This window comes from Dendropsophus ebraccatus, chromosome 11 (genome assembly GCF_027789765.1).
Source record: "Dendropsophus ebraccatus isolate aDenEbr1 chromosome 11, aDenEbr1.pat, whole genome shotgun sequence".
NCBI lineage: Eukaryota > Metazoa > Chordata > Amphibia > Anura > Hylidae > Dendropsophus > Dendropsophus ebraccatus.
The window spans coordinates 28660954-28676826 of record NC_091464.1 but is presented as its reverse complement, the minus strand read 5'-3'; the positions used below and the strand labels follow the sequence as shown (position 1 = coordinate 28676826).

The 15873-nt window shown below is 44.4% G+C and overlaps 1 protein-coding gene across 1 annotated transcript; it reads right to left on the bottom strand.

The window, feature by feature from the left end:
* Positions 1 to 511: 511 nt before the first annotated feature.
* On the bottom strand, positions 512 to 13421 carry ATP6AP2 (ATPase H+ transporting accessory protein 2). The gene is made up of 9 exons (XM_069945249.1): positions 13246 to 13421; positions 9117 to 9244; positions 8673 to 8801; positions 7630 to 7725; positions 6235 to 6372; positions 5232 to 5285; positions 4192 to 4341; positions 3135 to 3254; positions 512 to 2923 (listed from the first exon to the last, which is right to left on the bottom strand). Exons 1-9 carry the CDS (start codon positions 13289 to 13291, stop codon positions 2729 to 2731), a joined length of 1056 nt encoding a protein of 351 aa, XP_069801350.1. The 5' UTR covers positions 13292 to 13421; the 3' UTR covers positions 512 to 2728.
* Between the last annotated feature and the right edge of the window lie 2452 nt (positions 13422 to 15873).

The window sequence follows — 15873 nt, the reverse complement described above, 5'->3', positions numbered from 1 at the left end:
CAGTGTCTTTGGGGCACCCACTATCACTTCTGAGATGGGCTTGTCACAGCACTAACATGGGCTCAGGTCTGCTGACCAGCTATCAGCTTATGTAGTCTCACCCACAGTCATTGTGGTCATATGGATGGAAATATGTATTATTATTATGTTAGTGTGAACCAAGCCATAAAGTGATCAGTTAAAGGGGTTAGCCACTTTATAGTAAGATTGTTCACTGTACAGTATAGTAAATGTAGTCACGGCAAACATTTACTGAAATAGCTCCCAGTGGGCCGGACACCCCTCCTTCAGGCTGTGCTATCCTGGTCTGTATGCTGAAGGATGATGTGACCATGCCCCTACCTCCATGTTCTCCACCGTAGGCCTATGAAGGGCATAAAGGGTGGGCCATAGTCACATGCTCCTCCATGCTGTATTTTAGCTGTATGGTGTACACAAGGAGCAATGCACATACTATAACATGGCCAATCCCTCTATATGTTGCTATAAACACAATAAACAAATGACTTAATCCATTCTGGACAGTTTATTTGAACAGAAATCTTCACTTATTACCAGCATTCAGAAGACTTACATTCACATTCAATGATGTTTCTATATAAGTGACAATAAATAGGGCTCATACACTGTACATCCTGTAGTGAATGATAATTATCAGGTCCTGATTTGCTACAATGTACATGAAGGATATCAGTCTCACCTGTCTCAATAACATTACTCTATTTCCAACCTTACAGATTCTCAGGTTTGCATATTTAGCATTTATCAATTCCAGTTTTTCTATTTTCCGACACTATTTTTTTTACGCCATTATGGGAGCTGCCATCTTGCCTGAGTTGTTTTTAACAGCATTTAGTGACATGCTTTACGGCAAGCCTCATGGACATAGACGACAATAGACAGGACCCATCCCACTGAAATGAATGTGAAACATTACTGAGCGTACTTAGACTACTGAAAAGGTAATTCTACAGGGAGCTGCTATAGTCTTATACTGGTGCTACCTATCACTGCAATGCTGTACAGATCACTTTACAGCAGCCTCCTCTTATCACCACAGTCTCAGCTTAGTTTTAGACCTGGAGGTGAGAATAAAAACTGCAAGAGTCCAGGATTTATAATATCAATAGTAAAATCAGGGAGAAAGAAAAACAAAAGAAAAGGTTGACATAAAAACTTGATTTAAATGCTCATTTTCTGATGACACGTTCCCTTTAAAAGAAGTTGGAAGCCTACTAAACACAGCGCTTGGCATCTTCAATCCACAATTTTAGGGTAAAGCATGCAATGTAATGAGACAAGGATTTTACTGTGTTTTTATATATATTTACATCAGTAGAATAAAACATTTACAGCCACGTCCAGAGGAATGTGAGAGGAACGCCATCGCTCAATATACAGATAGGAGGTTATTTCTACACAAATATAATTTAACAAAAGGTTCTCACATTTATTCACCAAATCAATATGTAACTGAACACTATTATGCATATTGGAATCTATCATGGTGGGGAGGGGTTACATTACTATAAAGACATAAGCCAAAGCGAGGTCACTAGGCAGAATTGGCAGATGAGATGAGAAGGATTCATAGCCATTAAACTATTACCATATATAATAAAGACACATTATATAGGGCACCTTATATCCTATTGTCATACAGCTGCGCTTAAGAGCAAGACGACCTGCTATTATACTAGCTGTTCCATCATGAGGCCGCACCCAACCATCAGGATCACAATACTGCTGTCAAGTCCATCTTGTCTTGTAGCCTTCTTTGGGCTTGTTGGTGAAGGTCTACGCCAGGGATGGGAACCTTCGGCCCTCCAACTGTTGCAAAACTACAATTCCCATGATGCCTGGACAGTCAAAGTAAAGCTTTGGCTGTCCAGGCATCAAGGGAATTGTAGTTTTGCAACAGCTGGAGGGCCGAAGGTTCCCTACCCCTGGTCTATGCTATTGTAGGAGCATAAGAGGGATAACAGTAGGATGCATGAGATGGATACCAGTATCTTCAAGAAACAGGACAAGGAGATAAGACAGCCTTTGCTGTCAAAAGCAACTTAACATAAGTTTTCTGAACTGTCCTGGGGAAAAGATAGACTGGACACCAAGGCCATGTTTCTGCTTACACAAGAAGCTTGCTATGTACCTTATTCTGGCTGCAATAAAACTGCTAAAACTTCCTGTGTGTCCGCTGAATTCTTGTAACATAGGAGAAGACATAAGGGGTCACTTTGGAGAAAGTTTATAGTGATCACTTACCATTTAAGAAGAAAAAAAAAAAATGAATGACACACATTAAATCTTGTGAGGGGTAGAATGACCACATACATATCAGGAAATAAAGGTAGCAGCTTCTATTTACCTTATAAGGGCCCGTTCACACTGAGTAAAATAGACGCAATTCCTCACAAAGCCTCCATCGCAGACTCCACTTAGAATCCCGCCTGCCTCATTGTATCAATGTGATCATGCGCGCCATGTCAGTTACTTGAGTGGAGAGCTTGGAATCTCATTGAGGCAGGCAGGATTCCAAGCGGAGTTCGTGACTGGAGCTCTGTGTGGAATTCCGCCTGTTTTACTCAGTGTGAACAGACCCTAAATCTTCCAAAGACTGCACAATATCTCTTTAGGTCACTATTGATTTTCCCACCAAAAGAAAAACAAAAACAAAACAAAACTAGAAGAAAACAAATCTGTTGGAATAAGTTACTAGATCTGAGCATTAGTCCATCCTGATCTTCTGGTTGGTCATTCTGTAGATGATACTGTCATAGCCAGGGTCCATGTTCCAGAGGTTGTATGAGATGGCAATAACAGCAAGAGCCAGACCGATCATGATCCACAAGATAATGTTAAAGATGACGGCATAGTCAAAGTTATAGTCATAGGCCAGGTTATACGGATTGGTGGGAACAGTCTAAAACAGACAAGAGAATATGTTTTGTTAAAAAGGAGGAAGAATATACAAAGGCCCAAAGCTCCAGAGACAGTGGCTGAGCCCATCCCTATAACCACAAAGTCATACTGTGGCATAAGTCTGGCTCCATGTTGAGGTTAGAGGCAAGTCTGCCTGAGTTACTACTACCACTGAATGGAGATGGTCTAATATTACACATTAAAGTACTTACAGGGGTTGCAGTTTCCAGGATAGAGCGGCTCTTCCTTGTCAGGGGGGTTTCAAATGTTTCCACAGTGACGACTTCCACAATTGCATTTCCCCCATAAATACTGTGCATGTCATCTGCAAACTGGACAGCATGGAATTAGATTAGATGTCAGCATTTGGCAATGAGATTTTGCTTTCCCTTCAAGCAAGTACTGTCAAGTACTGAATATGCCTCTAATTTTATTCTTCTTAGGTCCCTTTTAAGCAAACCATAGTTAAAGGAAGTCCGAAAATTGTGCCTGCAGCTATAAATACAGTGTAATATAGCCTGTAGTACTGTTCCCAACCATGTATGTGATCGGTTTTATCCCCCCGAAAACACACTTTGGAAATCTCCCTTACTGTATGTAAATGACACCTATGTAGGCATCTGTGTGGTCCTTAGCGGGTAAGTAGTCATGGCTGGCGGGAAGCATCCTGTGTAATCACACCACTAGGAAAGAGCCGATGCTCAGGGACGGACCCTCTGCTACGCTAGGAAGCATGCCCAGAGGCCTGATTATACAGGAGGTTTTCCACTAGTCGTGACTACTCTCACCTGCTGAGGACCACCTTAATGCAAACATAGGTATGAACTACATGCGGCACGGAAGAATGGGGGGGGGGGGGGGGGGACAGTGCTACACGCTATACTGCACTGTATTTACAGCTGCAGGCACAATCTTCGGGTGATTGGTTCCGTATAAATAAAAATATACGTATAAATGGTTAAACTCTACAGACTCTTCAGCTTTTGAAAAAAACTTCATAAATTAATTTCATCCTTTTACAAATTTGCCGACGCGTTTCGGACTGAAACGCGGAGAATTTTTAAAAGGATGAAATAAAATTTATGAAGCTTTATTCAAAAACTGAAGAGTCTGTGGAGTTTATCGATTCATACGTATACTCACCTTGGAGTCCAAAGGAACCTCTTCAGCTTACTAACAAAGTAATGTATCGTGGGACTAACATTATACTAATCTGAGCAGACTTCTGCTTCATTTGCTTTTTTCTAAATAAAAATATAGTCTACTCACCTTCTGCAGACATTCTGACAGAATTCGGGTGGCGTCCCTAAACTTCACAGAGTCCTCGCCGTAGCGTTTCTTGATCTCTTCCAGACCGGTAAACTCCAAGGCATAAATATCTGGGACATTGTCTTTAGCAAGATGCTTATGCCGAGAAAGCTGTTATAGAGGACAAAACGTTACTCGTACAGAAGTACAAAATGATAAAGAACTAGACTGCTCCAACGTGATGCAAATAAAAAAAATTCTGCAATGCTTCTTTAAGTATGTGTGACATGATTTTAAAATAAAACACAGAATATAGACATAAGCTTAATGAAGATACAGCTGGCCGGTACCACCTAATCTGTTCACATGTGGAGTGGAGTAACCAAGGTAAAGCTCAAAGATAGTCCCAGTGCAATATTAACAGCCAACACAAGGTGTATGGAAAAGATACAAAGAAATACACTTGCATGCAGAAAGGACAACATATTCCAGCTCTAAGAGTATGTGCACATTACAAAATTCGTGCTGACAACTACCAGCGGATTCCGCCGCTCGTCTCCGCTCCACTCTCCTCCCGTCCCATAGACTTCATTCTATGGCCAGGCAGATTCTGCCATCCGCCCAAAAAATGGACAGGTTCATTCTTCGGATGTACAGCGGAATCCCCTTACCATTAAATGAAGTCTATAGGACAGGAGAAGAGTGAAGCGGGGGTGCGTGGGTATGAGTGGCAGAATCTGCGGGGAGTTCTCTGGGAGAATTCCGTAGTGTGCACATACCCTAACAGTCATATTCAGCAAATTTGTGCCTTATTCCATGGATTCAATGGTGCCGGGAGAGCTCTCCCTGCACTACTGAATCCATGGAATAAGGCACAAATTTGCCGCATATGACGGTTAGTGCTGGAATTTGTTGTCCTTTCTGCAATACAAAGATACAAACAGCTGTAGACCCAATGTACCTCCCCAACACATGATATCACCAAGTATACCGACCCTTCAATAAAACATTTCTTAGTTTTTTTCTTCAGCTAGCAATATAGAGGTTTAGGACACACTCACCAATTTTGGGATGTCTTGAAGACTTTGCATTTCAGAGAGGAAGAGTCTGTCAATCTGAAATAACAGGGATAGAAATTTTTAAGTATAAGGGTTGTGGATACCGCTTTAGCCCATATTCCGACCATCATGACCCATAGGTTATTGTGTGGGCATACTTGCAGTGCTAGCATGATGAAAGTGCCACACGTAGCGCTGCACATTTATAATGTGTAGGACTAAGTGTTTAACAGATTTATGGTTATCAAATGACAGGTCAGCTCCACGTAGACTAGAGACTGTCTTGGTGAGACAACCACTTTAAAATGTAAATGATCCTTAGATGCCAGCTTAAATGCGTATTACAGTGCATAACAGTGAATTATTATTTTCTATCACAATATTTTATTGCGCAAGATATATTCCAGAACTGTATGCATACCGTATCCATTTTTCTAAAGTTAACTTTAATCCCTGCCGTTGTATTGTGAAAAACCCACCTTGCCTGGAATACCCCCTTAAGGTAAAAACACACACACCGTATACGCAGCGTATTTACTGCTGCGATACGCAGCAGATTAGATCTAAATAACTGAACACAGCATCAAATCTGCACCATCAAATCTGCTGTAGATCTGCTGCGTATTTGGTGTGTATACGGTGTGTGTGTGTTTGTACCCTTAAAGGAAACCTGTCACCCCCCGCGCCGGGTCCCGCTTCCTGAGCCGGTTGGGTGACAGAGATTTCAGCGCCCGGAGCCCGCGCTCACAGGAGAGTCCGATGCCCATAGAGAATGACGGAGAATCGGACTTCCCATTCATTCTCTATGAGCATCTGACTCTCCTGTGAGTGCACGCGCCGGGCTTCGGGCGATGAAATCTCAGTCACCCGACCGGCTCAGGAAGCGGGACCTGGCGCAATGACGTAAGTATAGGGGGATCTAACTGGGGGTGGGAGCCTGTCACTCCGGCATGGGGGTTGACAGGTCCTCTTAAGTTATACATTGGTACTGGGACTTGGAACTTACTTCATCATTTTTGTACAAAGATCCTAAAGACACAGAAGCAAGAATGGAGTTATCCTGCTCCAAGCGACTTCTCAGCTGCCGTAGAGTGACTGCAAGATCTTCAAACACTGTGTTGGCCTTTCCAACCATGTACACTCTCTGGAGAAAAACAAGATGTAAGGCAAACTCAGAACCAGAACCTCTTTAAATGTAAGAGGTTGTAATAGACATATTACATTTCTGCAATGCTGCATTTACCACATGCTGGCTGCTTAAAGGGATATTCCCATCTGAGCTTGTTATGCCCTATGCATGTTGTGAGCCCCATTCATTGCGGTGTAATTGCATCCCTGTTTTAGGATCGGGGATAACAAGTTGAGATGGGAATAGCGCTTTAAGTCACCCCCTTCACTTTCCCTTACTAAAGTGTTTTGGGGTTCTGAAATTTGCCCTGTTAACCAGGTGTGTTACACTCCATCTCCATCTGTGTATATTCCCATGCGCTTTCCACCAAAAAAAACAAAAACAAAACTAAATCAGTAGGTGACCTGACCTTCTATGAGACAGGTTTCTGAAATTGGTTTATAAGAATCTAAAACCAAGCCAGGAGAATATATTGTGTTCCAAGCCAGGAGAATATATTGTGTTGGTTCTATATAAATAATATAATAAACATTGAAGGGGGTGATAATGTTATATAGTGTGTACCTGTATACAGTATTACAGCCTAAACATTGTCCGGCTATTCAAAGAATGTTAGGAAGGCGTTTGTGTGGACACACAGATGGCCTCAAACCAGTAGCTCCCAGTACTGTCTATGAATGACAAAGACAACAAAAGGAGAAAGGCGACACTGATCAAGGCTACACAGTCACCTTAGTCATGTGACAAAGATCCCAGAGCCATACTGCATCCTCACATGTCCTTGTTAACATGCAATTGTACTGTCCTCAATGCCAGTCACACACACACTTTATGGCTATGTTCACACTACGTAAAACTACGGCCGTAGTTCTGCGGTGTGTGACATAGCTGTATGTTGAATGAGATCCCGGCCGGAGCGTACGGAGCTCCGGCCGGGAGACCAAGCTGCGCCGGAACAAAACTGACAGGTCAGTTTTCTGCGGCCGGAATTCAGTGAATTCTGCAGAATTCCGCAGAAAGACCTGTCAGTTCACACAGTGAAGCGAGCAGCTCCGGCCGCTTGCTTCACTGTGGGCTATGGGAAGCCCTGATACGGGTGCGCGCTGATGCGCCCACATCAGAGCTCCGCGGCCGGAAAGATCATCCGGCCGGTACTTAAGTACCGGCTGCGATGATCCGGGCACAGACCGGCCGTTCCGTGACCCGGCCGGGGTCACGGAACGGCCGGTCTGATACAGTGTGGGAACATAGCCTATATATATTTTTACTTACTTCTTCGATAGGGGCCAGCTGCAGAACTAGTGGCATCTCTTCAGAGAACAGAGAATGGATGGAGTTCACAACACCATCGACACTGTAAGGAACAGCCTATAAGAAAATAGCAGTTCTGTTAGATGTGAGAGCAGACCTTTATAAAGTAAGATAAAAAGCAAATGCCATACATAACAAAACACATTCACTGCACCTTACATGGAGCGGATAGCAATACACTTAAATGATCACAAAAACAATACAGTGATCGTTTGTGTGGCCATGCAGTCATGTGATTGATTGTGCTTTCTAAGGGAACTGTAAACGGCCATTGATCTCGCGGATTGCCGCTCACTTGCTTCCCCATATTGAGTGATATAAAAGGATCCTTACTGACCACACACAGGCAGCGGACATGGACTGGCTAGCTCTGGGCTCTTCACATTTTTAAAACCATTTATGCTCATGTGATCATTTATACAGCTTTAACTTTGGCCACTAAAGCAATCTCCAAAGAACAATCATGTGAATCGCGGTAGCTAAGGGCCCTTTTAGACAGGCCAACACATGCATGAAACAATCTTATAGATCAGGCTCCTTTAAAGTGAATCTGTCAGCTGCAACTCACAAGGAGGCAAACAGGAGGCTTGGAAAGGCCTCTGACGCCTTGGACAGGAGAATAAAAGCATTTTCTGTGTTTTGGAAGAACACCTGGATATATGAAAGGTGCCACGCATCTCCTTGTCCCAAAAGCCTCAGCAGTTTGGCACCTCATTTGCAGCCGACAGACTCACTTTAAGGAGTCTTGTACGTGTCTCCATCTATCATGCAGGCACGGCTGTTTAACAATCACTGGATCATTTGCGGTGCCCCTCACTTTCATCATTGTTGTGTGCACAACCCACACAGGGTGATGAGCGGCTGATTAGAAATGACTTTTAGGCTTGCATAATATCCTCATTACTCTAATATGTATGATTACCAGCGATGGTAGGGGTTAGGTGCACTAAACAATGTAAGCAGCCACTACATGGCAGTATGCATCAGATCACTGACATACTTACATTCTCTACTGGGTAAGAAATCTCATTGTTTGATAAAGAAAGTTTGTCCACACCAGTCACTGTTACCAAAACGGTGGCACGTGGGCGCTGAAATATATTGCCAACTCCAAGCCCCGGCCAAGACAAATCCTGAAAGACACAAGATGAAAGTTTACAGTCATATTCTTTTTATGAACTACTACAACACATCAAAGGCATTCTCTTTTATCATATATAAAGATATATATTATGTTAACCTGGACTATTCTTCTCAGTATCCTACCAGCATTGATAGACAGAACTCTCCTATACCTAAACAGTAAAACGTCTATCAATGAGGTGGAGAGAAGCCGCTAAGGACCGCCATGATAACACGACAGGTTCCCTTTAGGGATCAAAAGGGATTTCTAGATATAAAAGTAGTGTCAGTGGTGCTGTGCAGAAGGTTCCAGAGTACGGACCCACCTCGTCCACAGAAAAGCCCATAGAAAGAGCAATCACATCCGGAATCCGCTCTCCGGGAACCGGCCAGTTTCCTGCCTTGAAGATCTGGTTCTGGGGGGACTTCAAGACACTGAAGTCAGCAGCTGCAACTAAAGCAGAAAAGAAATATTAATAAGGTTAATAGTACGTATATTATACATTCATGGGAAAAAGTAATCACAGCACACTACCAAGACCATCACTTGTAATACTACAAGATCGCTGCGGGTGACCATGTGCAGCCAACCACAGACAAGCCTCCTCTGGTGTTGGTGGCTGATGGCTAAGGGGGCCAGGAGTTGGACCTCTTTATAGGGCTGGCTTCATTATAAAAGAGAATATATAACTGCTGTATGCTGGATATCAACAGAATAGAGTACTACACTACTATCGCATCATACATGTGGCAGCTTATAGGGTAAAGGTACGTAGATATGGTAAACGTTAGGCCTCTTGTCCCTTTAAGTGTGGTTAACATCAAGTGATTTACACATAAACCACATAAGGGTGGTTTAGGACGTAGCATTCTAGTCGATCCTAGCTAGATCCCATCTGAACCAATCTATCTGTTTTCAATACAGGGCTGCAAACCTGACACATGGTTGCCATATACACACAATGCTTACAGTAAATACGTTTACAGTCAACAACTATACACTCGCTCAAAATCCTTGAAGAAAACTAATGTCACCTCCTTCCACAATGTCTGGTCACTAACTCTAATCTAATCATATCCAAAGACCCCATCATGTCATAAGTTTTTTTTTTTTTTTTGATGTCACAGGGACACAGTGATTGGGGGAAAAAAAAAATTATATACATATACATACACATATATATATATATATATATATATATATATATATATATATATATATATATATATATATATATACACACACACACACACACATTATATATATTACCCCACACCTTGTGTTTTGCTGTCATACAGGCTATATATGTAAGCAACCCATTAAACGGGGATGCCAAGGTAAAACCCGGACATGTCCCCCTCAGGCCCACTGATGTTATTCTGTATAATAGTCTACATTTAGCCCAATTTGAGTGCGGAACTCAAGAACGAGGTGGACCAAGTTGATCCTATTAAAGGGGTTATCCAGCGCTACAAAAACATGGCCACTTTCTTCCACAGACAGCCCCACTCTTGTCTCCAGCTTCGGCGGGGTTTGCTGCTTAGTTCCATTGAAGTGAATGGAGCTTAATTGCAAACCACACCTGAACTGGAAACAAGAGTCGTGTTGTCTCTGAAAGAAAGTGGCCACGTTTTTGTAGCACTGGATAACCCCTTTAAGATCAATGGACCTGCCTGGAAGACGCTGGTTTATGCCGCCATCTCTTTTCTGAAGTGCGGCCTGGGAGAAGCGTGGTGTGAACAGCTCCATTATGCTGCAGATTTTCTGCACAATAATTCAATTGCAGAAAATCCATATAATTTCTTCTCATGAGGCCGCATGTGAACATGTGAGGGCCCCGAGCTCTCCGCCACATCCGCATCCAGTCACAGATAATTGTAGCTTGGGATACTCCTCGTGTCCACTGCCGGACTTATACAGTGGCAAGGATTGTGCATGACTGGGTGTAATATAGATGGCGGGTGACATATAGTATATAAAATAGGAAGTAAGACTTCTGGAAATTATTGCTAAATCCTTCTCTGTTTAAAGAAAAAGGAACTCTGTGAGGGGGCAGGAAACCACAGCGTGTCATCTACCACACCGACACTTGTGAAAACTGGGATTCTTCTCATTCACAATGTCTGTTTAGCACAAGTCGGGGTATATGCCACACATGTAATCCACAGCAGATTAAGTATGTGTGAACATATCCTTAAAGGGGTTATCCAGGATTGAAAACAAACACCATCATTTGTCCTCAGGCTGTGTGTGGTATTGCAGCTCAGATTTCATTGACGTGAATACAGCAGAGTTGTGATGCCACACACAGCCTGAGGAGAAATGGGGCGCTGTCTATGGAAGAAAGCGGCTATGTTGTTGTCACAGGAGATAGGCCAGAAGTGTCCGTCAGCCGCTTATTCACAGTCCATGCACTCTAGGTCACACTGAGCGTGCAGGTGTACAGGGTACTGAGCAGAAGCAGCGGCTGGGCTGGCGGCTATACTGTGTATGGTCAGATACATCAGTATACAGCACATCAGCCCTCATGTGACAGTAATGGAGGAGGAGGCACATGACCCTGCCTGGCTGGGGGCGAGAGTCCTGTGAGGTACAAACCATTCATATACAGTGGTACCTTGGTTTAAGAGTAACTTGGTTTAAGAGCGTTTTGGTTTAAGAGCTCACAGTTTTTCAAAATTGTGACTTGGTTTAAGAGCATTGCTTTGGTTTAAGAGCTCCCTGTACTGGGTGGGAGCGCAAGTGGTGGAGGGACATGGTCTGTATAGCTGGGGTCTACAGCATTGTACTCTGACCCAGGAAGTCTCCCTCACCTTCCAAATCATAACAGATCAACTTCAGGCTGGGACTTGCATCAGGGGACAGGACAGGTAATCTCTTCATAGCTGTAACCCCTCTCTCCCTGGACAGAGAGACCTGCATGTATGTGCCCACATATGTCCTGCTCATTCCTTCATGCTCCCTGCAGTCTCCGTCAGCCCTTGTGTGGGCACACAAGGGCTGACGGAGACTGCAGGGAGCATGAAGGAATCCTCCATTCCTGTACAGTAACTTATAATATCACATATTCTGCTGTTTCTGAATGTTTCATTTGTTTTACATGTTATTCAGACTAATAAATCATTATTTTTGGGGTGTGGAACCAATTGTTTGCATTTGAATGATTTCTTATGGGAAAATTTGCTTTGGTTTAAGAGTGGATTTGGATTACAAGCACGGTCCCGGAACGAATTATGCTTGTAATCCAAGGCACCACTGTATTTATATATATATATATATATATATATATATATATATATATATATATATATATATATATATATATATATATATTGGGTTTTGCAAACTACACAGATTCTGGATCACCGAACCGTTATGAAAGATATATAGAGTAAACAGGATAAAGATCCTTCAGGAAGGCAGTAATATTATATACCGGGTGAATAACCAAACACCTCCTCCACTCAGTGAGCGCCCCCTCCCCCCCCCCAGTATAGCCCATCCACAGGATCCCCATCTCTGATATATTATGTACCCTACAGTGCTGCAGCCCCACCCCCCCCAGAGCTGTATACTGTCTATGATGTCGTGTGACGTCTCTTCCTCAGACCCTTGTGTGTAACATTAAGATGACTCCTCTCCTTTCTGTGTGAGCCTCCTCCACTTGAATTTTTGACACATTCCACTCATAAAAAAAATGAGTGTGCTGCTTCTTCTCATAGACTCCGCATAGTGCTAGCCCGAGTAGATGGGCCAGCACATCACAGCATCAGTTTCCTATATCTACAGCAGAGACACATAGGCTTTACCATAGCGCCCCCCACAGCCGTGTGATGATCACGTGCCTGCGCCCCCCACAGCCGTGTGATGATCACGTGCCTGCGCCCCCCACAGCCGTGTGATGATCACGTGCCTGCGCCCCCCACAGCCGTGTGATGATCATGTGACTGCGCCCCCCACACACGTGTGATGATCACGTGCCTGCGCCCCCCACAGCCCCTGAGCCCCCATCTTCAGAGAAGAGCTCACACATGTGGCTGATCTGTCCACCTGACTAGTTCCCCCCCCCCCCCATAGGATATACCTGGGGGCTATAAGCCGCGCCCCTCCTTCTCCTCTGCATATGGGGGTCCAGGACACGGACCTGTGCCCTCAGATGGGGTCAGGGGTCACATTTCAGCCTTCCATAATAACAGGACTGTGCAGGGAATAAGGGGTTAACAGCAGGGCAGTAAGGATCACGTGTCCTTGTAATGTACAGAGGGCACACAGCACTGCTCTATCCAGCACCTACAGGATACCACCTCCGGTATACACAGCACTGCTCTATCCAGCACCTACAGGATACCACCTCCGGTATACACAGCAGGAGGATAGAAGATGGGCTCCTACCCCCAGTCAGCTGACACAGCGCTCAGTGTGAGGAGGAGGCCCGTGACCCGCGCCCCATGTACCTGCTATGAGCGCAGCGAGGAAGGCGAGCGCTGCCTGACGAGCCATAGCCGCGGATGAGGAAACGACAACCGGTAATCACCAACCGATCAGCTGATCCGCATCCCGAGAATGAACCGAGCAGAACAGGGCGACGACCGTCTTCCTGGTCAGATGGTGACTGACAACTCATCCGCCAATCAGCGCCCGCCTCGGCGTACGGCCCCGCCCAGGCTCCGTCATGTGACCGTGAGCTGTAAGGGGGGGAGGCGAATAAGAGTGACGGATCCGCTGTCCAATCAGAAGAAGCTGGGGAGGAAGCAACATGGCGGCTAGTGGCGTGTGGAGGAGGATGAGGAGATGCTCAGGTCGTGTACAGAGGAGTCAGACCTGTGACTTATCTTCCCCTGGAAACCTTTCATTTGCAAAAATACCTAATATATATTTTTGGAGTGGAGATGGTGTGATAGCTATAATGTATAATATATCACACAGGTCATGTATAGTGACAATATGGCTGTTCCTTCCTGACATAAAGGAGCAGGATGTAAGAGGCTATCATCTGCCCCCTATGTGACTGCTATCTGGAGGTGCAGCTGCTTTATTTCCTTCCAGCCATGGTATCCTATAGAGGGGGTGCATAATAACCTCCACCAGAAACCCCCTCCCCCATAATGTTCAGTACGACATGTCCGCCCTTCCATGGAGCCATTTCTGGGCTCAAACTTGTTTGCTTGAAGATGCTCCATAGTAAGGCAGGATTAAGACTATGATAAGTTGCGGCAAATTCCGTCGCTCGTACCCGTTCACGGTGGCGCACATATCCGCCGGCTCTATAGACACCATTCATGTGACATGTCAAATCTTTCAGCGGAATGCAGAATTTGCTAGCCAATAGAATTGAGTCTATGGGATGGGCGGAGAAGCTCCGCCGTGGGTACAGGCGACGGAATCTGCTAGAACTTATCCGCGTGGATTCCGTAGTCTAAACCCACCCTTCGGCTGAAACGCCAAATACCTGACTGAGGAGCTTTTAATGTGTGTGGGATTGCTGCAGTGAGAGCGGACCCGCACACATCAGTGTGTCCGGGGCTGGAGGTAATGAGAGGCTGATGCGTCTCATTAACCCCTTATACGCCACGATCTATAGCAATCGCAGCGTTTGAGGTACTCCGTGACAGAACAAGCTTCGGGGCTGCGGGGGTCCCGATCACTTATGCTGACGGGCAGGGGTAATCCACTTATCTCCGTCCTGTCGGATCAGCGATCAATGAATAGACTGTTCTCAGACAGGCTCTATACATAGATCGCCGATAACACTGATCTATGCTATGCTATGCTATGGCATAGCATAGATCAGTACATGCAATCTATTGATTGCATGATTTACAGTGAAAATATTAAGAAATAAACAAACATATTACATATCGTAGCTTTCGGAATTGTCCAATTTATTAAAATAACATTATTATTACCGCACGGTGAACGGCGTAAACGGAAAAAAAAAACACCAGGATTGCTGATTTTAATAAATTATGTATCAGAAAAAATTTATAGAAAGCGGTCAAAAATTTTCTTTTACACCAATACAATATTAATAAAGACTAGAGATCATGGCGCAAAAAATGACACCCCAACCAGTCCTGTAGGTGGAAAAATAAAAGTGCTATGGCTCTTAGAAGGTGAAGAGGAACATTGCATTAATTTTTCCCGGACATCCCTGCATTAATGGGCTTGGTCTTGAAGGGGTTAAAGAGAACCAATCACTTGCCAAATCCTGTCTGAAGCTATAAATACACTGTAATATAGCCTGCAATGGTGGTTTTACACTTATCCATCCTACTTTTGATGCCACGACTGGCTAAAATGTTGTCATCATACGTTCTATCCTTTTTTTCCCACTAGCCATCAACGCTGGACATCAGAATGCTGCAGGCTGCGTTCTGCCATCTGCTTATGAGCGTTACTTCTAATCCAAAAAATAAACTTTGTAATAGTTCTGCGCTGTATGTGAATTATGCATATATGGCACGGGGCTTTTACAAAGTTTATTTTTAGGGGATTAGTCCCTATTTTTAGTTTTCTCTAATTTCCATCTTTAGAACATGGGTAGTGTTAGGGCCCTATTCCACGGGCCGAGCAGGGCCTGATCAAGGATGTAAACGAGCGCCGATCTGCTAGATCGGCGTTCGTTTACTGGGCCTATTCCACGGCCCCCATGATCGTGAAACAAGGGCTGCAGGGACATTGTTGCCGATGTCCTTGCAGCCCTTGCTTCATACATTATGCACAAGCCAAAAAGACAGAAATGGCTGCACATCGCACCCATGGCTGACACGAAAGCTTATTCAGCTACATTTAAAACCAACATCAGAATTTAGTATATAATTTGGCCAAACCATATTGCCTCATGTACCACGTGCAGGTCTTCTGATACACATGAGTCCCTAACCAAAAAACATCACTGTGCCGGTCAGCGACCACAATCCCAGCAAAGCGTGCGCAAGCATAGAAGGGGGGCCCCGGAATGGCCCTACAACCCCATTGTCACAGGACCAGACTCTAAAGGGCCCCCCCAGACCCCGCAGGCACCACCGGTGGAAAAAGTGGACGCCAAGCAACACAAGTGTGAACAAGCTCTTACCTCTCTC